The sequence below is a fragment of the Zootoca vivipara genome, chromosome 12, assembly GCF_963506605.1.
Source record: "Zootoca vivipara chromosome 12, rZooViv1.1, whole genome shotgun sequence".
Taxonomy (NCBI): domain Eukaryota; kingdom Metazoa; phylum Chordata; class Lepidosauria; order Squamata; family Lacertidae; genus Zootoca; species Zootoca vivipara.
In genome coordinates, this window is record NC_083287.1 from 53,532,339 (window position 1) to 53,554,209 (window position 21,871).

Below are 21,871 nucleotides of genomic sequence, written 5' to 3' on the forward strand. Positions count from 1 at the left end.
GAATTTTATTGTTAACATACATTTGAACGAAGGTTTTGGCTATGATTCAGAAGAAAAGGTAAGCACCATCGTGGAAGAGGCATTTCCTCCTATGCGGAAGAGAAAGGGGAAAGCTTATTCTCAAAGAACGTTGCTACTGCTCTTGGTTTTTGCAAATACAGTATGTCCTTGAAAATCATTAGCAGTGCAATCCTGTGTAAATTTACACAGATTATTAATTTTCACCAGGGTTTGTAACTGCAGCCTAAGATTACCCTAAAGTCTGCTGTCCAGTTAATTGGGGACATCTTACTCAAAAGGCTTTGAATCAATAAACATTAAGTTATTCCTTATTATTATTATTACCATTCATTTAAATGCTTCAATTTTTTCTCCCCCTCAGTATGTACAGTCACTTAATTATATTTTTTAATGGGCACAGGGTCCTTGAATAACTTTCTCAACACCTTACCATTCTTTATGGCTGGACTTCACCTGTTGAGTTTGCCTGTAATGCATCTGTTAAAAGCACAAAACTACTTTCCATCGAAGGAGGCGAATCTGGCAAAGAACGTAGGAAATGGCCTTGTTCTGCATGAGATCAGTGGCCCACTTTGCAGGGCTATAATAGGACCAGATGCAGAGGAAGACTGATGCTTTATTAATGGGGTGTCAGAAGAGCTGGGCCCTTTTTATTTTTAGGCTACGGGGGAAGGAACAAGATTTTGCTGAAATTAGGGTTTGGAGGGAAATCGGGAGTGAATCATGGAATTGAAGAGTTGGAAGGTATCCTGATGGTGATCTAGTCCAACCCCCTGCAATGCATGACAGATGGCCATCCAACCTCTCAGGATTAACTGATTTCATTGCTTCCCCTTTCACTAACCCAAATACTGGCTCTTGTGCATTTAATAATTATACAGAATTTTAAAATAAAATAGGTGGGTAGCTTGTGTAGGGTTGCCAGACTCAATAGAGGACAGGACTTCTGTGCCTTTAATTGCCCTGCTCTCTTTTGAGTCTGGAAACCTTAAAGAGAAACCAGCAGAACCTTTGCTTGGAAATTTAAACAAAGGGTTTGCTGGTTTCTCTTTAAGGTTTCCAGACTCAACAGAGAGCAGGGCAATTAAAAGCACAGAAGTCCTGTCCTCTATTGAGTCTGGCAACCCTACGCTTGTGCAGGAGCAACAAAACTCTTACTGAAATGCTCCTCTTCTGCTTCAGATGGAAGATTTGTCAGCTGCTGTGCTTCCGCGTGCTCTTTTGTAAAAAATAAAAAATGAGATTATTAGTTACTGCTTGTTACAGGTAGGTAGCCGTGTTGGTCTGACGTAGTTGACTATACATAAGGGTCTGGTGACTTCTGTTTCAGTGTATCTGAAGAAGTGCGCATGCACACTAAAGCTCACACCTATGACAAACTTAGTTGGTCTCTAAGGTGCTACTGGAAGGAATTTTTTATTTTATTTTTTGTTAGTTACTGCTTGTAATTGCTGTACTACACAGTTCTTTCACAGAGCAATACAAACAGATCATAAAGCCTTGGGGAACTTGCAGTTTTAATTTTAACCAGAGGGAAGGAGGAAGTGCGGGTGATGGAACGGGTGAGGCAGGAGATCCAATGTTACTTCAGTGTTTTCAGAGTTGCAGGGTTGGAAGGGACACCGAGGGTCATCTAGTCCAACCCCCTGCAAAGCAGGAATCTCAAGACATGGTGCCTCCCCCAACCCAATTTGAAACCACACCTTTCTCCATGTGGGGATGAGGGCTTAGACAAGCTTGTCTATAAACAAGACTGTTTCTAGCAGGCCTGATTGAAATCAACAGGCAGGGAGTTCCAAAGAGCAAGTTTTCCCAAGAATGAGGGTTACCGCCCCCCCCCAATTCCCCCAATGCAGGGCTCCTGTGCCTCGATAAACCTGCAGCAAAGGCCACTGACTTCAAGCCACTGAAGTTTCCCGCACCGTCACCGCATCCCCATGCCCAGAGAGGCTCATATTAAGTAGTTATGAAGACTGCACAAAGCATCCTGCGGTTGCTAAAGAGAGCTGGCAACCCCCTCCCAGCAACTTGGTACGGCCCGTATCCCATCCCCCCCCCCACGGGCACGCGGCGCGATGGTGCCTCCCAAAGCTTGCGGAAGTTGCTGCCGGAAGCGGGTTCTGCGTGCAGCACGTGAGTCGCAAAGTGGAGGAGTTGCTTTGCTTTGCAGAAGTGGGAGGGGGAAGGCTGGCAGTTAAGAGCAGCCCCCCAAGGACAGAATGGCCGGAGTGTGAAAAGGTACGGTTGGGGGGGGATATGGAGCGCGTGCATTTGTGTACATTTGTCTTACGTATCTGAAGAAGTGTGCATGCACACGAAAGCTCATACCAAAATAAAAACGTAGTTGGTCTTTAAGGTGCTACTGAAGGAATTTTTTTTATTTGTATTATCTGTTACTCCTGCATTGCTGGGGGGTTGGGCTAGATGACCCCAGGGTCCCTTCCAACTGTGCTGTCTGTGTCTGTCTGTCTATCCAGTGCTTTTTCCCCCTAACAAAATGTTTAGGGGCACTCTCATTTTGACTCAAGAAAATCCCAATTTTATAGCTCAAATCGGGAAAAATAAATGCAGTAAATGGACAAAAGTGCAAAGGTTCAGAAAATGTTTAGTTTTGTGTACCCCCATAAAAAGCACTTTATCTATCTATCCATGCAATCTGCCCGAAAACAAGCCCTGCTGAGTTCAGTGGGTCTTACTCCCAGGGAGGTTGCAATGCTACGAATACTGACTTGAGAGCTATTAGTAATTAGGAAGAACTTCCTGACAGTAAGAGCTGTTTGGCAGTGGAATTTGCTGCCAAGGAGTGTAGTGGAGTCTCCTTCTTTGGAGGTCTTTAAACAGAGGCTTGACAGGCATATGTCAAGAATGCTTTGATGGTGTTTCCTGCTCGGCAGGGGGTTGGACTGGATGGCCCTTGTGGTCTCTTCCAACTCTATGATTCTAGCTGTCAGAACTTGGTGGGACTTGTTTCCGAGTAAATAAGCACAGGCTTTCCCTCGTCAAGACACTTGGGTATCTTAGATTGTAGCTTTCTTTTTTATTCCCCTCACCTCTTTCTTGGCCTTGAGAAACCGTGCTTCATCCCACTGGGTTGTTTATGATAATCAACAAACACGGTAGAGATGGAGGGAAGTGCTTTGCAAGCAAATCACACCCACATCCACACCCCCTCGTGCTCTCCAGATGGTTTGGGCTGCAGTACCTACCAGCGAGCGCTTATTGAAGCCTGCTGTCAGAAGCAAGACACTGGGGCAGGCATCCCCAAATTTCGGCCCTCCAGATGTTTTGGACTACAATTCCCATCTTCCCTGATCACTGGTCCTCTTAGCTAGGGATCATGGGAGTTGTAGGCCAAAACATCTGGAGGGCCGCAGTTTGGGGGGTGCCTGCACTGGGGTTTCCAAGCTGCCAGATTTGTACTAACCTGCCCAGATTGTTGTCATTTAAGTCAGGCTGTAGAGGCAGGCGGCGAAGTCACGTATTTGATGTTTTTTACCTTTGGAGTTGTTGCTGTATTTAATATTTGTTGTTGTTTTAAATAGACTTCAGAGTGAGTCGCTTCTGTCTGAAAAAAGAAGAACAGCTGAAACATCTTCTTTTCATCTTAGGGATCTGTGTGCTCATAAACACTCTAAGCTTCACTTCTTAAAACAAAGCCTTTTCCCTTTAGAAAGGGACGGCACACTGCCTGTGGCCATATTGGTTTTGCTGCAAGGGCTCTTTGTAAAGGTTTGCTAAAGACACAAGATCCATGTAGCTTAGCACTTTGTGACTTGTTTTGGGGGTTGTGTGGCTAAGGCTTGGAATGCCTGTTGTGTTAATTTATCCAGAGTAAGCGTGGGGGGACCCAGGTGGCGCTGTGGGCTAAACCACTGAGCCTAGGGCTTGCTGATCAGAAGGTCGGCGGTTCGAATCCCTGTGACGGGGTGAGCTCCCGTTGCTTGGTCCCAGCTCCTGCCAACCTAGCAGTTCGAAAGCACATAAAAAATGCAAGTAGATAAATAGGAACCGCTACAGCGGGAAGGTAAACGGCGTTTCCATGTGCTGCTCTGGTTTGCCAGAAGCGGCTTTGTCATGCTGGCCACATGACCTGGAAGCTGTACGCTGGCTCCCTCGGCCAATAATGTGAGATGAGCGTGCAACCCCAGAGTCGGTCACGACTGGACCTAATGGTCAGGGGCCCCTTTACCTTTACCTTTAAGCGTGTTTTGATTATTGGCCTTCTTGGAAAAACAAACAAACCCAGTTCTTATATTGATAACATTATTTCATTTACATCATAGAATTGTAGCGTTGGAAGGGACCCCCGAGGGTCCTCTAGTCTCACCCCCTGCAATGCAGGAATCTCTGGGTGGGATTGAACTACCAGCCTTCTTGTTAACAGCCATGAATGTATGCAAGGTGTCCTGAAAGATGGGATATGCACATTGAAGCTATTTTTCTTAAGAGTAGTATTCAGCCAAGTGAATGGATCAGGGCTGGGGAATCTCTGGCCATGAGGGGAAGGGGCACAAGTGGGTCTCTGGGTCTCCGGATCTGACCCCTGAGACTCTCCAAGGCTGCACCCCCTCATCGGATCTCCTTGGCACCCTCCTTGGGCATATGGGCCTGGCTGAAATTAGCCCTTGAACTCTGATGACGCCCCTGGCTCGCATGGATAGAGGAGGGTTAAGCATATGGGAGCAAACTAACATTGGCTGCTCCTCCCATTTTTTGCCTCTGGAACTCCCCACCACTGGTATGTGACCTCCTCCACCTCCGAAAGATTACAGTACTAAGAAGGGAATGTGGCCTTTGGGATGTCTCTTCGCACCCAGGCAGTATAGAAGTTTTGCAGCTTAGAATTCACAGCTCCCTGGGCTCTGTCACTAAGTCCACACAAATGCAGTGAGCAAAGTCACGGCCACTTTTGAAAGCACAACAGAATACTAAAACTGTAACTATTTCTTAAGCCTGTTGCTTTCTCCCGTTTTCCATGTCCAGGCTCCTGAGGATTGGAATCTTGAGCTCCCTGAGGATTGGAGTTCTACTTTAAAAGGAAGGAAGGAAAGAAGACGTTCCGGGCTCATTCTCTCCCCTCCTTCACCATGTTTGGCTCCTCCCGAGGGGGCGTGAGAGGAGGGCAGGACCAGTTTAACTGGGAAGATGTAAAGACGGACAAACAAAGGGAAAACTACCTAGGTATGGAGATGACCCTCTGTTGTCTTTTGAATACTGAAGGATGAACTAGCTCAAACAGTCAGCTATTTGGATCCCTTCTAGTCGGGATTCAGCCCTCATCATAGGACTGAAACTGGCTTGGTCGCACTGGTTGATGATCTCCGGTGGGCTAGAGACAAAGGTGAGAGCTGTTTCCTAGTCCTGCTGGATCTCTCAGCGGCTTTTGACACCATCGACCTTTACATCCTTCTGGACCGCCTAAAGGGGTTGGGAGCTGGGGGCACTGTTATGCAGTGGTTCCGCTCCTTCCTCCTGGGCCGTGTTCAGAAAGTGGTGATGGGGGATGAGTGTTCAGACCCCTGGGCTCTCACTTGTGGGGTGCCTCAGGGTTCTGTCCTCTCCCCCATGCTTTTTAACATCTACATGCAGCCGCTGGGAGAGGTCATCAGGGGGTTTGGGCTGGGTGTTCATCAGTATGCGGATGATACCCAGCTCTACCTCTCTTTCAAATCAGAACCAGTGAAGGCAGTGAAGGTCCTGTGTGAGTGCCTGGAGGCAGTTGGAGGATGGATGGCGGCTAACAGATTGAGGTTGAATCCTGACAAGACAGGAGTACTGTTTGTGGGGGACAGGAGGCGGGCAGGTGTGGAGGACTCCCTGGTCCTGAATGGGGTAACTGTGCCCCTGAAGGACCAGGTGCGCAGCCTGGGAGTAATTTTGGACTCACAGCTGTCCAAAATCAATTCTGTGTCCAGGGCAGCTGTCTATCAGCTCCATCTGGTACACAGGCTGAGACCCTACCTGCCTGCGGACTGTCTAGCCAGAGTGGTGCATGCTCTAGTTATCTCCCGCTTGGACTACTGCAATGCGCTCTACGTGGGGCTACCTTTGAAGGTGACCCGGAAACTACAACTAATCCAGAATGCGGCAGCTAGACTGGTGACTGGGAGCGGCCGCCGAGACCACATAACACCGGTCTTGAAAGATCTACACTGGCTCCCAGTACGTTTCCGAGCACAATTCAAAGTGTTGGTGCTGACCTTTAAAGCCCTAAATGGCCTCGGTCCAGTATACCTGAAGGAGCGTCTCCACCTCCATCATTCTGCCCGGACACTGAGGTCCAGCACCGAGGGCCTTCTGGCGGTTCCCTTGTTGCGAGAAGCCAAGTTGCAGGGAACTAGGCAGAGGGCCTTCTCGGTGGTGGCGCCTGCCCTGTGGAACGCCCTCCCAACAGATGTCAAAGAGGAAAACAACTACCAGACTTTTAGAAGACATCTGAAGGCAGCCCTGTTCAGGGAGGCTTTTAATGTTTAATAGATTACTGTGTTTTATTTTTCTGTTGGAAGCCGCCCAGAGTGGCTGGGGAAACCCAGCCAGATGGGTGGGGTATAAATAAATTATTATTATTATTATTATTATTATTATTATTATTATTACTATGTGCTGAAATGACTATGAGTCTGTGTGAGAAGTCCTTAGTTTGAATCGCTCCCTCCAGCCACGGACTGGCTCGGTGGCCTTTGGCAGGGCATTCTGTCTCTCCCCTCTTTTCTGCTCTGCAATGCAGAGGAGATGAAATTCAGTTCCACAGTCTGAAGGATTTTGGTGTGGCAGAAGTGCCGGGGGCTAAGTGGAGAGGACACTCATTGCCAAACGGCCAATATGTGAACAGAGGCAGCCTGAGCTTTGGACCTTCGCGTCATCTTGGTAGAGGTCTCTTGGCGCTCACGCACTCTCTAGTCCTGCTTTGAGCTTTGTTTTCGTTTGTCTTCTTTTAATGTGCAGGGAACTCCTTGATGGCACCCGTAGGCCGGTGGCAGAAGGGGAAGGATCTCACGTGGTACGCTAAGGGGAAGAAAGGTGACGCGCCTCTCTCCCGGGAGGATGAGCTGGCTGCTGTCCGGCGGGCAGAAGAGGAGGCGATGATGGCAGCCTTGTAAGTCGCCTGGCTATGTTTGCTGCCCACAGGTGTAACAGCAGCTGTGAACATCCCCTCACCCAGTTGAGAAGAGCTGCCCTTCCTTCTAAACCCGTGATCATCAAAGCCGAGAGATTATTTTCCTTTTTATACCAATGTATACATTTATCCAAATAATTTTTATTGGTTTTCTAGTCCACCTCTGCCAGATTTTGTAACTCTCATTTGTATTTCTTTTAAGGGGTTATAAGAATGTGAAGAAGCAGCCGACAGGACTAAGCAAAGAGGTATTTATATATCTCTCTCTATATATATATATTTAAAATGTTTGTGTGGGAAATGTGTGTGTGCGTGTGTGCGTGCGCGCGCATGTAGTAAACATGCTTGATCCCAAAGCTCAGAGTATACATACATGAATACGAGGGTTGTTAACTTATTTAAGTCCTTTTGGTTAATTAGTCAATAGCTAGTTAATCAGTTAATGGATTGTATTTCAATTAAAGTGCTTATTACTAAAACCTCAATGTGTTCCTTTGAAGACGATGAAGGAAGGGCATGTTACAGAATCTAGAGAGCGATAATATTTATAATTTGAAAAATACAAATATAGAAGGAATAGTGTCTTGATAATATTGCATCAACTTGGAAATTCGGAAAAGAAAAAAAAGAACGATGGTGTTTACTCATTAGAATGGATGGGCTTTATCGGTTTAAGGTTTCATTAACAAGGTGGCAGTCCTAATTAAAGCATAGTGACTTAACAATGAGGAAACGGTCCAAGCGTCTTCTCCCTCGCTTCACCCTCTTCCCAAAGCAGCTTAACTCCTGGCATTAAATGCCAGCCTTTGCTCTCTCAGATATTTTGCAGGTCAGAAGAGGGGTTGGGGGGGGGAGGAGCTTGCTTGAGGTTCTCCCACAGGTATGCTCTTTCTAAAGCAGAGGTTCTCAAACTTTTTTCTCTGGGCCACACGTTCAGAATAAAAATGTGCTCGTGCTACCCCGAATTTCTGATAAGAAATACAATGGAAAACAAAAAGAAACAGCTCCCTGCAGTTCTTGGATTTACAACACAGAACACAGCTACTTTATAATATGATCGTGGGACGTCCTTAAAACCAGGGTTTGGCAAACTAAGGCCCGCAGGCCGAATACGGCCCGAGGGGGGTCGTTAAACCGTCCCCCTGCCCTTGCCGCCTGCTCAGTCAGTCCCTGCATGGAGCTAAACCAGCACAGCACAGCACAGCACACCTTTCGGGAAGCAGCCACGGCTTCCTGTTGGCTTCAGAAAGCTCCTGCAGCCAATAGGAAGCCACAGACGCCTCCAAAAGTCAGCGGGGAAAGAGCGACGGGTGCATGCGCATGGGTGCACGCGCTCCTGCGTGCAGGCAATCTGGCCCACCGGCAGAAAAGTTCCCCGACCCCTGCTTAAAACAATGCAGCTGCATAAGAGCTTAATCTTTTCCAAAATATAATTATAATTATGGAAGATGGGAGACAGTGTAAGACAGGAGTGCCTGGCGTGCTCTGGTCCATGGGGTCACGAAGAGTCAGACACGACTAAACGACTAAACAACAACAATTATAAACCAGCCTCTTACATACGTACCTTAAGTATGCATACAAAGTCAGAGAGATGTGAGTCCACTTCTGCCAGATAATCTAATTTATTGTTGTTGTTTAGTCGTTTAGTCGTGTCTGACTCTTCGTGACCCCATGGACCATAGCACGCCAGGCACTCCTGTCTTCCACTGCCTCCCGCAGTTTGGTCAAACTCATGTTCGTAGCTTTGAGAACACTGTCCAGCCATCTCGTCCTCTGTCATCCCCTTCTCCTAGTGCCCTCAATCTTTCCCAACATCAGGGTCTTTTCCAGGGAGTCTTCTCTTCTTCTCATGAGGTGGCCAAAGTATTGGAGCCTCAGCTTCACGATCTGTCCTTCCAGTGAGCACTCAGGGCTGATTTCCTTCAGAATGGATAGGTTTGATCTTCTTGCAGTCCATGGGACTCTCAAGAGTCTCCTCCAGCACCAGAATTCAAAAGCATCCATTCTTCGGCAATCAGCCTTCTTTATGGTCCAGCTCTCACTTCCATACATAACTACTGGGATCTAATTTATATTACGTCCAATTTGAGACAAACTAACTTTCATCTCCTCATCAACGCCAAGAAGAAGATTTTCTCTTTTCTGATCTCGATAGTATACTACACTGAAATGTTTTGATGTTTTCTTGATTGCTCTTGAATCTTGCTGCCGCTCTTGCCATCGTCTCCCGCCACACCCTTTGGGAACCAGTGCTCTATAGGAAAAGGAATGGGAACCTCGAGCACACAGACTGAATGCAACCCTCCCCATCTCCCTGCCTGGCCCTTGAAACTCTCCCACCCTCCCAATTGCTGCAGCCACCCCTTGCTGCTTTGCACTTTATGTTTTTGCCCAAGTGTCATTGAAGAAATATCAACAACCTCAGATATGCAGATGATACAACCTTGATGGCAGAAAGTGAGGAGGAATTAAAGAACCTTTTAATGAGGGTGAAAGAGGAGAGCGCAAAATATTTTCTGAAGCTCAACATCAAAAAAAACAAGATCATGGCCACGGGTCCCATCACCTCCTGGCAAATAGAAGGGGAAGAAATGGAGGCAGTGAGAGATTTTACTTTCTTGGGCTCCTTGATCACTGCAGATGGTGACAGCAGTCACGAAATTAAAAGACGCCTGCTTCTTGGGAGAAAAGCAATGACAAACCTAGACAGCATCTTAAAAAGCAGAGACATCACCTTGCCGACAAAGGTCCGTATAGTTAAAGCTATGGTTTTCCCAGTAGTGATGTATGGAAGTGAGAGCTGGACCATAAAGGAGGCTGATCGCCAAAGAATTGATGCTTTTGAACTACCAGTATGATGCTGGAGGAGACTCTTGAGAGTCCCGTGGACTGCAAGAAGATCAAACCTATCCATTCTGAAGGAAATCAGCCCTGAGTGCTCCCTGGAAGGACAGATCGTGAAGGCTGAGGCTCCAATACTTTGGCCACCTCATGAGAAGAAGAGAAGACTCCCTGGAAAAGACCCTGATGTTGGGAAAGATTGAGGGCACTGGGAGAAGGGGACGACAGAGGACGAGATGGTTGGACAGTGTTCTCGAAGCTACGAACATGAGTTTGACCAAACTGCGGGAGGCAGTGGAAGACAGGAGTGCCTGGCGTGCTATGATCCATGGGGTCACGAAGAGTTGGACACGACTAAACGACTAAACAACAACATTGAAGTCCAGTAACTCCTCTGGATTGTTGGATAGAGAGCGGGTGTGTGTCTAAATAAACTCACCTGCTGCACATCCATTGCGCTGCCCACTATTGCCTCTGGTATGCGGCCCCCTGGAAGGTTACCGATCAGGGAAGGCGGCCCTCAGTCACCACTCTGTTCTATACGAGGTTATCTCTGTGCTAGCATTACAGAGATTCCAGCTAGCGAGCCAGGCCAGGGTCCTGCAATCGGCTCCTGTCCCAAACTGTGGCAAAAGATGCCTGGGTTCCCACCTTCCCTGTACTGCTGAGGATGCTGCAAAGGGTCTAAAAGGAGGAAAGACGACTTAAACTCAGACCTGTTTTTTATTATTCATTAGATTTGTACACCACCCTTCACCCAGAGATCCCAGGGCATTTCACAAGGTGTCCTCTAATTCCTTATCTGCAAATATCTTTGCAGGATCTTGCCGAGGTCTGCAAACGTGATGGAGCAGAGCGTGACGAGAAGGCGGTGGATCGTGTGTTGGGCCTGGGGAGTTCAAGGTAGCTGCTGCTGCAATGGACTCGAGCGGCCCTCCCAAAGGACCAATTATTTGTCTGTCTAGCACAGGGGTCCCCAGACTAAGGCCTGCGGGGCCGGATACGGCCCGAAGGCATCTTTTATCCGGCCCCCGCCACCCACTGCCGCAGCCCGCTCTTACCGGTGTGGCACAGCTGCCCACTTCCGGGTCGGAAAAAGCGCCCAAAATAGCTTGTGCGCATGTACAAGCGTCATTTCCGGTGCACTTCCGGGGCAGAGGAGGCCCACGGACATGCACACAAGCTATTTCTGGCGCTTTTCCAACCCGGAAGTGCGCCAGAAATAGCACATGCGCACGGACGCACGCTCCTGCACACTCCCCCGCTCTCCGGCCCAAAGTCGGGTAAGTTTGGGGACCCCTGGAAGCGGCATTGCTAATCCTGCAGACTTTACGCCGTGCGCATGCCTTGTTCTGTGTACATCTCCATAAGTCTTTAAACCAGAGCTTTCCAAATTGTGTGTCGCAGCATGTTAGTGTTTCGGCCGCAGCGTGTAGGTTTGTTATGCAAACGCTCCCCACGCTTTTCCCGGGGCTGGAAAGGGGCTAGTTTAACCTCTGGTTTGATAGTAAAACTGAATTACTGTGTGAAGCATGCCTAAAAAGTGTGAAAAATTTGGAAAGCTCCATTTTAAACCCTTGAGGGTCCCTTCCAACTCTGTGATTCTATGATTGTGTTTACAGTGGTACCTTGGTTCTCAAACTTAATCCATTCCGGAAGTCCGTTCCAAAACCAAAGTGTTCCAAAACCAAGGCGTACTTTCCCATAGAAAGTAATGCAAAACAGATTAATCCATTCCAGACTTTAAAAAAACAACCCCTAAAACAGCAATTTAACATGAATTTTACTATCTGTCGAGACCATAGATCCATAAAATGAAAGCAATAATCAATGGACTGTACTAGAAAATAAATAAGACAGTATTGTAGATGATAAAAATTAAAATTATAATTTTTTCCTTACCTGCACTGATAATAGTCATTGTTTGGAGGGGGGGGGGCTTTATCCATTTCCGCAGTCACACAATCAATCAATCAATTGGTGGCTGAACTGGGTTCCACACAGTCACAAAAACAAATTAACTAAAAAGCCTCAAAAACAAAAAAGCAAAATAAATAGCAAAAACAAAAGCGCCAAACTTAATCCGTTCCAGAAGTCCATTTGACTTCTGAAATGTTCGAAAACCAAGGCGTGGCTTCTGATTGGTGCAGGCGCTCCAGAAACAATAGCCAACAGCCGCATCGGATGTTTGGCTTCTGAAAAATGTTCGAAAACTGGAACACTTACTTCCGGGTTTTCAGCGTTTGGGAACCAAGGTATCACTGTATTTATTTTTTATTTATTCGAGTTCTTACCCTGCAACTCCCTCCAATGGAGCCCAGGGCAGTTACATGTAGAAGTCACAAGAGGTTTACCCCATTTTAGCTACTGTTGATTTCAATCATATTTTGAATGCATTTAAGTAATCAGTTTTTAACTTCTTTATATATATATTGAGAATTTTAATGTTTTTTAAAAATATTTTTGTAAACCACTTAGAGGTTTCTTACATTCGAGCGATATATAAAATTTGTTAAATAAGTGAAATTATATTGCTTCATAGGAACTGATTAAGGAACGAGAAACGACAATGATATCCCACTCTAACTTTTCCTTTCAGGTGTGACGCGAGCAGGATGATGTTTTCCAAAGAAGACAAAGAAGCTGCCAAAATGGGCCTTTCAGTCTTCACGGTAATTTATTGACATTCCCTCTCCACCTCCAGAAAGTGAGGCACACCTTAAAGATGTCGGATGCCACTGGCCACCACCCCATTCTACATTTGTCTGTGTATTCCTAAAATATACCCGTTTCCCTTTCCATTGACATACGCCCACTGTGGTGTACAGAAGATTAAGAAATCTAAAAGCATGCAGCTTGAAACACATGTATAGGAATCACAAAATACTGTTGTATCTGCTGGGAGATCACATTTTGTTAGGCTCCCTTTTTTTGTTCCCTTTGTCGTCATTTCTAGATCCTCCACTACTTTTCAGGGCATATTACGCCCCACGAGGAAGTCCACAAATTCCAAAGCTAAATATAACATATGCAAGCTACAATATGTTCACAAAAATGGTCATTTGCTGTGATACCCAAATAGATAAAAGTTACTGCAAACCATGGTTTCCTTCTGCACCCAAACTGGAAACCATGGACTGCACCACTTCAGGCTGGTTGGGTGTCTGTTTGAATGTTTGAATTCTCCCTTTTTAACTTAGGAAAAAGAAGCTGAGTGTGTTGGGGAGCATGCTAAGCTGACCTCATTCTTGCAGGCATGCCACTTTTCTCAGTGTAGAGATTATCATTCCCGAGGGAGTGTTGCAACATGCATCTCTTCCCCTTCCAGCCTGAAATGATACAGTCCTGCAAAAGCTTTGCTGCTTGACTTTCCAGATTGCATAAACTGAGCAGAAGGGCTCTTTCCCATTGGAAAAGCTGCTCTCTCCTCCAATAAGCATCTATAGGTCTGGCAAAGATTCCTTCATTCTTGTGTCTTGTTTTCTCTCTGAAACCCCAGCACCATCGAACAGCAAGCAGTCCAGAGGCTTCGGCTACCAAAAAGAAACCGGATAAAGAAGAGGAAACACGAGCTGCAGAGTAAGAAACCTCCCAGGCGTCCTCTTGTCTCTCGGGCCTAGGGAAATCATAGAATTGCAGAGCTGGGAGAGACCCCAAGGGTCATCTAGTCCAACCCCTTGTAATGCAGGAAGGTCTTTCTGAATTCAAGGAGGAGGCCCTCAAACTGGGCAGGATTCTGAGGAGAATGAAAGATGGGGTTTTATCCAAACCTCCCCGCTAGCATATTAACTTTCCATGGGGTTAGCTCAGTTGCTAAAGCATGAGACTCGTAATCTCAGAGTCATGAGTTCGAGTCTCACATTGGGCAAAGCAGTCCTGCATTGCAGGGGGTAGGACTAGATGGATCTTGAGGTCCCTTCCAGCTCTACAATTCTATGATTCATGCGCAAAGAACTTTTGGCATGTAAGCAGGTATAGTCCTATCGGGACAGAAAAGGTTGTTGGGGGGGGTAGAGATAGAGATTCAGTCTATTACTCTCTTGCCATGCAGGCCAGAGCCCAGCAAGAAATCCAAAAAGAAGAAAGAGAAGAAGAAGAAGAAAAAGCACAAGAAAGAAAAGAAAAAAGAGAAGGAGAAGCACTGTAGAAAAAGAGAAGATTCTTCCTCCTCCGCCACCTCTTCTCCAGACGACAGAGAGAGGTACCTCAGTGGGTCTTGTGGGCAACAGCCGTGGGTCTTCCATAAACAGCTAGGTTATGAGAACTTGGCAACACTTAGGAAGTTGCCCTTTTCTGAATCAGGCCCCTGGTCCGCCTCGCTCAGCATTATCTACACTGAGTGGCAGGATTTCAGGCAGAGAATCTGCCCAGCCCTACCTAGAGATGCCATGGCTCGAGCAGGCGCTCTACCCACTGAGCTGCACTCTTCCCCTTTACTGATAAACGTATATCTTATAGGAGGAATTGGAGCCACCCCAAATGGCTAGAAAGCCAGAAGGAAAATATGGGGAGCTAGCGATATATGGGGAAACCCAGCCAGATGGGCGGGGTATAAATAATAAATTATTATTATTATTATTATTTGCCACTGTATTAGTTACAGGTAGGTAGCCGTGTTGGTCTGACGTAGTCGAAACAAAATTTTAAAAATTCCTTCCAGCAGCACCTTAGAGACCAACTAAGTTTGTCATGTAGACCATTTGCAGTCGTTAACGGTCATCAACAGCTACGGTATCAGTCTGTCAATCACCCACTCCCTCCACCCTTCTGAGTAATACATGATAAAGCTATCTTTAGCCATCTCACCCCTTGCTTTTTCCTGCAAGACCAATTGCAGTCGTTAACAGGTTTACCACTCCTATCAGCCAATCACCCATTCTCACCACCCTTCCTAGTAGAGAAGAGAAGAGTTTGGATTTGATATCCCGCTTTATCACTACCCGAAGGAGTCTCAAAGCGGCTAACAATCTCCTTTCCCCTCCTCCCCCACAACAGACACCCTGTGAGGTAGGTGGGGCTGAGAGACTTCAAAGAAGTGTGACTAGCCCAAGGTCACCCAGCAGCTGCATGTGGAGGAGCGGAGACACGAACCCGGTTCCCCAGATTACGAGTCTACCGCTCTTAACCACTACACCCCTCCCCACCCTCTGACTATATATAAGCGTCTGGGGACTTCTGCTTCAGGGTATCTGAAGAAGTGTGCATGCACACAAAAGCTCATACCTATTATGACAAACTTAGTTGGTCTCTAAGGTGCTGCTGGAAGGAATTTTTTAATTTTGTTTTGCCACTGTATTGTCGCACTTTTATAAACAAACAAACAAACAAACAAACAAACAGTGTGTGGCTCAAGGTCACCCAGTGAGCTTGTTGGCTGAGCAGGGATTCGAACCCTGGCCTCCCAGTTCCTGGTCCAACACCTTAACCACTGCACCACCCTGGCTCTTTCCTTGAAAGGTGTGGTGGTAAGCATTTTTCCATTGCAGAATTGACATGGCCCATGGCATGAGATATTTTGCCTTAGTACAGGTTGTAAGAGCAGCAGAACATCTGGGATAACTTCCTTTTCTGAGGGACGAGCCATAGCTCAGGGGTTGGAGCATCTGCTTTGCAGGCAGAAGGTCCCACGTTCAGTCCCCGGCATTTCTAAGTAGGACTGGGAATGTCCTCTTCCTGAAACCCTGGAGAAATTCTGGGCAGTGCTGAGCTAGTTGACTCGGCTTAAGGCAGCTTCCTGTTTTCCTTGCAGCCTAGGAAGCTTTGATCCATTGCGAATAGTACCTTGCAGGCATGCTGCAAGCCGGGATGAAGCCTTTTCCCCCCTCTCCCTCTCTTGCTTCTGACCCTTTCTGTGCTTCCCTGGGAACTGCTGGGCGTTCTGATGATCTGACCCGGCTCTCCTCCTCTGTCCTTGCAGAAAGAGGCGACCTGCCTCGCCTCCTGAGCGCCATCCATCATCCTCCCGGCAGGCTGGAGCCAGCCGCCGTGACAGCCATTCATCACCCGCCCAGGAAGAACAGAAACCACCCAGCAGGTGGCGCCGCAGCCCAGCCTCCTCCAGCAGCATCAAGGAAGGGACCCCCGCCACAAAGACACAGGCCCCCAGCCGTGGAAGGAGGGAGTGTCGAAGCGGCAGCCGGTCCCTGTCTCCTAGGGGCAAAAGCACCGGGCCCCACAAGCGTCGGAGGAGCAGGTCCCCCACATCTATGGGAGCCAGGAGGAGGCACGACACAGATTCCGATGACTGAGCCTTCGTCTGGAACCAAAGAGGCTGCAGCCTTTGTTTTGGGGCCTCTCTCCTTGGCTGCTAACTGGAACTAAGTCACGGCTAATGCAAATGTCCCAGAGGTCCTTCTGGAGTCTAGCAGGAAGTCAGGAAGCCCCCCACCCCAAATAAACGTTTGTACCTTAAATGCCTTTGTGAGAAACACACCTCAGAGTTTAGGCAGCTGCCTAACAGACCCCTTTAGAAGAAGTACAGTGGTACCTCAGTTTATGAACACAATTGATTCCGGAAGTCTGTTCATAAACTGAAGCGAACTTTCCCATTGAAAGTAATGGAAAGTGGATTAATCCGTTCCAGACGGGTCCGCGGAGTACTCAACCTGAAGCGTACTTAACCCGAAGCATGGGTGTAATTGGTTCCGGAAGTCTGTTCATAAACGGAAGCGTTCATAAACTGAAGCGAACTTTCCCATTGAAAGTAATGGAAAGTGAATTATTCCGTTCCAGATGGGTCCGCGGTGTTCGTAAACCGAAAATTTGTAAACCGAACTGTTCATAAACCGAGGTTCCACTGTAGTGCAGCTGAAGTGATAGCTCTTCCGACAAGGGTTTTAAAACGCTAGGAGCGAAACTTTGAGTTGTGCAGAGCTCTTTCTCGGGCATAGTTTTTTTTTCGAAAGGGAGGCGATAAATTCCCAGAGCAGCTCGTGTGCTAAACCATAGGAGAAATGTAGAAAGCAGATATTATATTGATGTGTTACACACACTTACACTCAGGTCCCCCCCCCCAAAAAAAAGCTGTAAAGAGGGTTGTGCGGGATAGATCAGAATGCTTTATCAAAGCAAGAAGAGCTAAGTATATCTTGGAGGCTGTACTGCTGCAGAAACACCCCTCTCAAGTCCATGAAGCCTAGTTTGCAGTGTTTTTATTATGTTAGAAGAAGAAGAGGAAGAGTTTGGATTTGATATCCCGCTTTATCACTACCCGAAGGAGTCTCAAAGCGGCTAACATTCTCCTTTCCCTTCCTCCCCCACAACAAACACTCTGTGAGGTGAGTGGGGCTGAGAGACTTCAGAGAAGTGTGACTAGCCCAAGGTCCCCCAGCAGCTGCATGTGGAGGAGCAGAGACGCGAACCCGGTTCCCCAGATTAGGAGTCTACCGCTCTTAACCACTACACCACACTGGCTCCCAGAGTGGCTGGGGCAACCCAGTAAGATGGGCAGGGTATAAATAATAAAATTATTAGTAGTAGTCGTATATGACATAAAAAAGTAGGAGTCTAAGCTGCCCAGGTTCCTTTTTTGTTGATGCCTAGGGATCGCTTCCTTATGCATTAGCAACAAAAGGATTTTGTGCTGGCTTAAAGACTTAAATGCATTTATTGTGGCTGAAACCTTTGTCAGGTGCATGAAATGGTCCCCTCGACATGTAGGCTATCTACCTGCATCCAAAAAAAGCCACCCACTGATGTGATCCCTTCGCATAACTCTTGACAAAGGGGGCTCTGGCCCACGAGCCCCCAATACGCCATACAATAAAGGTGTTAACGGCAGGTCCACATCCTGCATTTAAAGTGCATGCGATGCGCATTTGAAGCACCTGTCTTCCCCCAAAGAATCCTGGGAACTAGCTTGTTAAGGATGCTGGGAATTGTAGCAGCTCTGTGAGGGGGGATCTACAGTTCCCAGGAGTCGAGGGGGAAAGACATGTACAGTAGTCATTTTATTTTTAATAAAAACACATAGACACGTACTGTACAGAACTTTAAATGTGCGTTGGGCGTCTACTTTAAATGTTTGGTGTGGCTCTGCAATTAGTCTTTAAAGGAGCAGGTAATCCTTGGTTTTGCTGCAGCAGGATTACCTGGTTGTCGCCTTTCACTTACATGGCAAAGTACTCTAAAATTAGGGTCTTGCCTAAAGGGTCTTGCCTGGCGCTCACCTTGGTGTAACCACACAGCCTTGCCATTCTCCCCTGCCAGCCCTGTCCAGGTAAACAGCAACGAGATGGCGGGGGGGGGGCTGCTCTGTGGCTCTGCCCCCAACACTAGCCGGGTCTCAACACACACAAGCAGTAGCAGCAGCAGCAGCAGCATCTAGAACTTGCTGCTTGCATTCCTTTCTACCAAGGGAGGAAGGGACTGGACCGTTTTCTTAGCATTTGTAAAACCAGTTTGTTAAAACCGCCCCGCCGTGCCACCAGCTGTTTGTATCTTGTCATTGGTGTTATTTCTACCTTTACAGTATTTTTAGGTTTATATTATATACTGCCAAGTATGGTAAAATGAATGAAACCCTTTTTTAAAAAAAGAGAAGAAGAAGACGGTTGTGTGTAACGCCCGGACTTCTTTCCAGCTTCTCGAAGCCTCCTTTTTACTTTGCCAAATTGATTTATTCTGTTGCTCCGTGTCCCGGATGACCTCTGTCCCCCGCTAAGCTTTGCTCACCTGGGTATCCAGGATGTGGTAAGCAGGGTGTGTCTCCCTGGGAGTGTCTCGGATTCCTCCTTTGGAGCTGCAGTGCACTGAAAAGGCGAAAAAGCGGGGAGGGGGTGGCTGCTCGCTGCCTTTTGCAGGTAGGTGAATGGGTGGCCTTTCATGCTGTTGCTACTTGCACAAACAGGTGAGTCGTGGCACAGGGCAAGATGCTATTCCTCACTCTGGCTGGTGGAGAGCAGTAGTCGGGGAGGGTCAACCTCAGGCTAGGGTCCAACCAGGCCTCTTTGGCCCTTGGAAATCTCTCTAGGCCACACAGCCCACTGACGCCTGCTTCACTCTTCGAGGGTCCTTGCCTTGCTGGAATGTTTCCTTGGGCTCTGGTTGCTGCACTGCCGGTGCTTGGACTAGATGGGCCTCGCAGTCTCTTCCAACCCTATGATTCTATTCTTAAAGGTAAAGGGGCCCCTGACCATTAGGTCCAGTCACAGATGATTCTGGGGTTGCGGCACTCATCTCTTTATTGGCCGAGGAAGCAGGCATACAGCTTCTGGGTCATGTGGCCAGCATGACTAAGCTGCTTCTGGCGAACCAGAGCAGCACACGGAAACACTTAACCTTCCCGCCAGAGTGGTACCTATTTATCTACTTGCACTTTGACATGCTTTCGAACTGCTATGTTGGCAGGAGCTGGGACTGAGCAGCGGGAGCTCACCCCATCGCGGGGATTCGAACTGCTGACCTGATCGGCAAGCCCTAGGCTCTGTGGTTTAACCTGCAGTGCCACCCGCATCTATCATTCTATTATTAGCCTCGTGCTAGCCTTGATGGAGACTTCTCAGGACACTTGCCTCAAAGCAGGCTCAGGGTTTTTTGTCTTTGTTATTATTCGAAGCTTAGATTTTAAAAGAAGAAGATTGCAACTCCCATCAGGGAGCAGGGAACCAGGCAGAGGGCCTCCTCGGTGGTGGTGCCCGCCCTGTGGAACGCCCTCCCATCAGATGTCAAGGAGAAAAACAGCTACCAGATTTTTAGAAGACATCTGAAGGCAGCCCTGTTTAGGGAGGCTTTTAATGGTTAATAGATTGTTTCATTTTTCTGTGGGAAGCCACCCAGAGTGGCTGGGGAAACCCAGCCAGATGGGTGGGGTATAAATAATAAATTATTGTTATTATCAGGCCCAGCCAGCATGGAAATCAGATAGAGATGCTGGGAGTTGCAAACCAACTAACTCTGGAGGCCCCCACATTGGCTAACCCTGAGTTAAGAGTCTCCAGGTTGGAAGTTGTGACTTCAAACTACATTGAGGCTGCTGCCCTTTACCTGCTTAATTGGGAGTAAATCCTGTTGAGCTCAGTAGACTTGTACAGGTGAAACTCGGAAAATTAGGATATCGTCGAAAAGTGCATTTATTTCAGTATTTATTTATTTCAGTATTTCTTTTCCTTTTAATTTTTACAAATGCTTTCTTTTGGAAATTCCACAGCAATAAAACAAATAGTTACAATAATACAAAAATAAACATCGCTATTGCATTTCGTTAATTGCATTCCATTTATACCGTAATTCACCCGCCTAACGATGAATTATTAAAATTACAACAAATAATGGCTTGACATATCTTGCTTTGCATGTCATGCATCTATCTCATATATTGGTTTCACCTTTTAAGTTGCTGTTCACAAACTGCTGTTCTCATCAGGATTCTTTGCAGGGAAACCGTAACACTTAACTTTTCCCAACTCAGCCCAGAGCCTAGGAAAAGGTGAGGTGGGTCACTGCTGGGAACGACTTGAGAAGGACAAGATATCTTTACTGGGGCAGGATGGTGGTGGATGGAAATAGCCCTGCTTTTGAGCCTCAATGAAATTGGTACCTATTTTCATTGCTCCGTCTTGGGTACCTTCTGCAGTTTAGTTAGGATGCACTTTCGAGGAAGAGAATGTATTTTTAAAAAACAAACTGCCCAATTGCTTTACAAGGGGATGCTTGCAGGGCTGTAAACGCATGGAATGGGCCTCTCTCTTAAAAACATATTTCTTTGGCTTCACTCGGGGTGTGTTTGGGGCCCTGAGTTTCCTGAGAAAGGAAATGGGGGTAAGGTGGAAAAACCCTCTTGAAGCACAAACAATAGCTCAATAAACCCTAACCCTGCATAACAAAAGCGGGGTGAAGGGAGGACCCTCTCACCTATGTGTTAAGTAGGGGGGGGGGGTCACCAGTGGGAAACAAGCTTTATGGGCCCTGCCTGGGGGTTATAAGCCCCTGGGCAGAGAGAGAAAGAGAAGCCGAGGCTATAGCTGTGGGAAAAGAAGCAGCAGCCACTGTGAAATCGCAGCCCTTGTAAAAGTGCAAAACGGAAGCAGCACACACATTTTGGAAGTTGCCCGATGAGGGCTGAGCTGAGATCCTAGAACTGGAGAGTTGGAAGGGAACCCAAGGGTCATCTAGCCCAACCCCCTGCCACACAGGAATCTCAGTGTAGATTTTTGCTTTTTAGTCTAACCAGAGCAGGGTAGATTCAGGTAGGTAGCCGTGTTGGTCTGACGCAGCCGAAATAAATTTAAAAATTGTCCAGTTGCACCTTAGATGGGACCCAGGTGGCGCTGTGGTTAAACCACTGAGCCTAGGGCTTGCTGATCAGAAGGTCGGCAGTTCAAATCCCTGTGACGGGGTGAGCTCCCGTTGCTCGGTCCCAGCTCCTGCCAACCTAGCAGTTCAAAAGCACATCGAAGTGCAAGTAGATACATAGGTGCCGCTACAGCGGGAAGGTAAACGGCGTTTCCATGTGCTGCTCTGGATCGCCAGAAGCGGCTTTGTCATGCTGGCCACATGACCTGGAAGCTGTACGCCGGCTCCCTCGGCCAATAATGCGAGATGAGCGCGCAACCCCAGAGTCGGTCACGACTGGACCTAATGGTCAGGGGTCCCTTTACCTTTACCTTAGATACCAACTAAGTTTGTTGTAGGTATAAGCTTTCGTGGGCACGCACACTTCTTCAGGCACATGAAGGCTTATACCCAGAACAAACCTAGTTGGTCTCTTAAGGTGCTACTGGACAATTTTTTAATTCAGAGCAGGGTAGTTCACAATCATTTCAGAGTTTTGGTAGTTGCGAAGTGAATTGGCTTCCGGAATGGAGAGTTAGCCAACTCAGTGCTCTGCTCCATTCAGAGTCCCTGACCCTTGGCCAGGCTGTCTGGGGCCAATGGCAGCTGGAGTCCAGT

General features: G+C 47.4%; 1 protein-coding gene across 1 annotated transcript; it reads left to right on the forward strand.

Annotated features, from left to right (window-relative positions):
• Window positions 1-2,140: 2,140 nt before the first annotated feature.
• On the forward strand, window positions 2,141-21,363 carry C12H1orf35 (chromosome 12 C1orf35 homolog). Its single transcript, XM_060280994.1, has 9 exons — window positions 2,141-2,259; window positions 5,005-5,202; window positions 6,967-7,117; window positions 7,341-7,386; window positions 10,803-10,885; window positions 12,582-12,654; window positions 13,482-13,561; window positions 14,034-14,183; window positions 15,900-21,363. The coding sequence occupies exons 2-9, from the start codon at window positions 5,109-5,111 to the stop codon at window positions 16,228-16,230; spliced, it is 1,008 nt and encodes a 335-aa protein (XP_060136977.1). The 5' UTR covers window positions 2,141-2,259; window positions 5,005-5,108; the 3' UTR covers window positions 16,231-21,363.
• Window positions 21,364-21,871: the final 508 nt, after the last annotated feature.

Excerpts from the sequence above, each read along its gene's own strand:
- C12H1orf35 (XM_060280994.1), top strand. The coding sequence starts at position 5,109 with ATGTTTGGCTCCTCCCGAGGGGGCGTGAGAGGAGGGCAGGACCAGTTT. Across the intron at positions 5,203-6,966 it reads ACAAAGGGAAAACTACCTAG|GGAACTCCTTGATGGCACCC; the intron begins GTATGGAGATGA and ends TTTAATGTGCAG. Across the intron at positions 12,655-13,481 it reads TGGGCCTTTCAGTCTTCACG|CACCATCGAACAGCAAGCAG; the intron begins GTAATTTATTGA and ends CTGAAACCCCAG.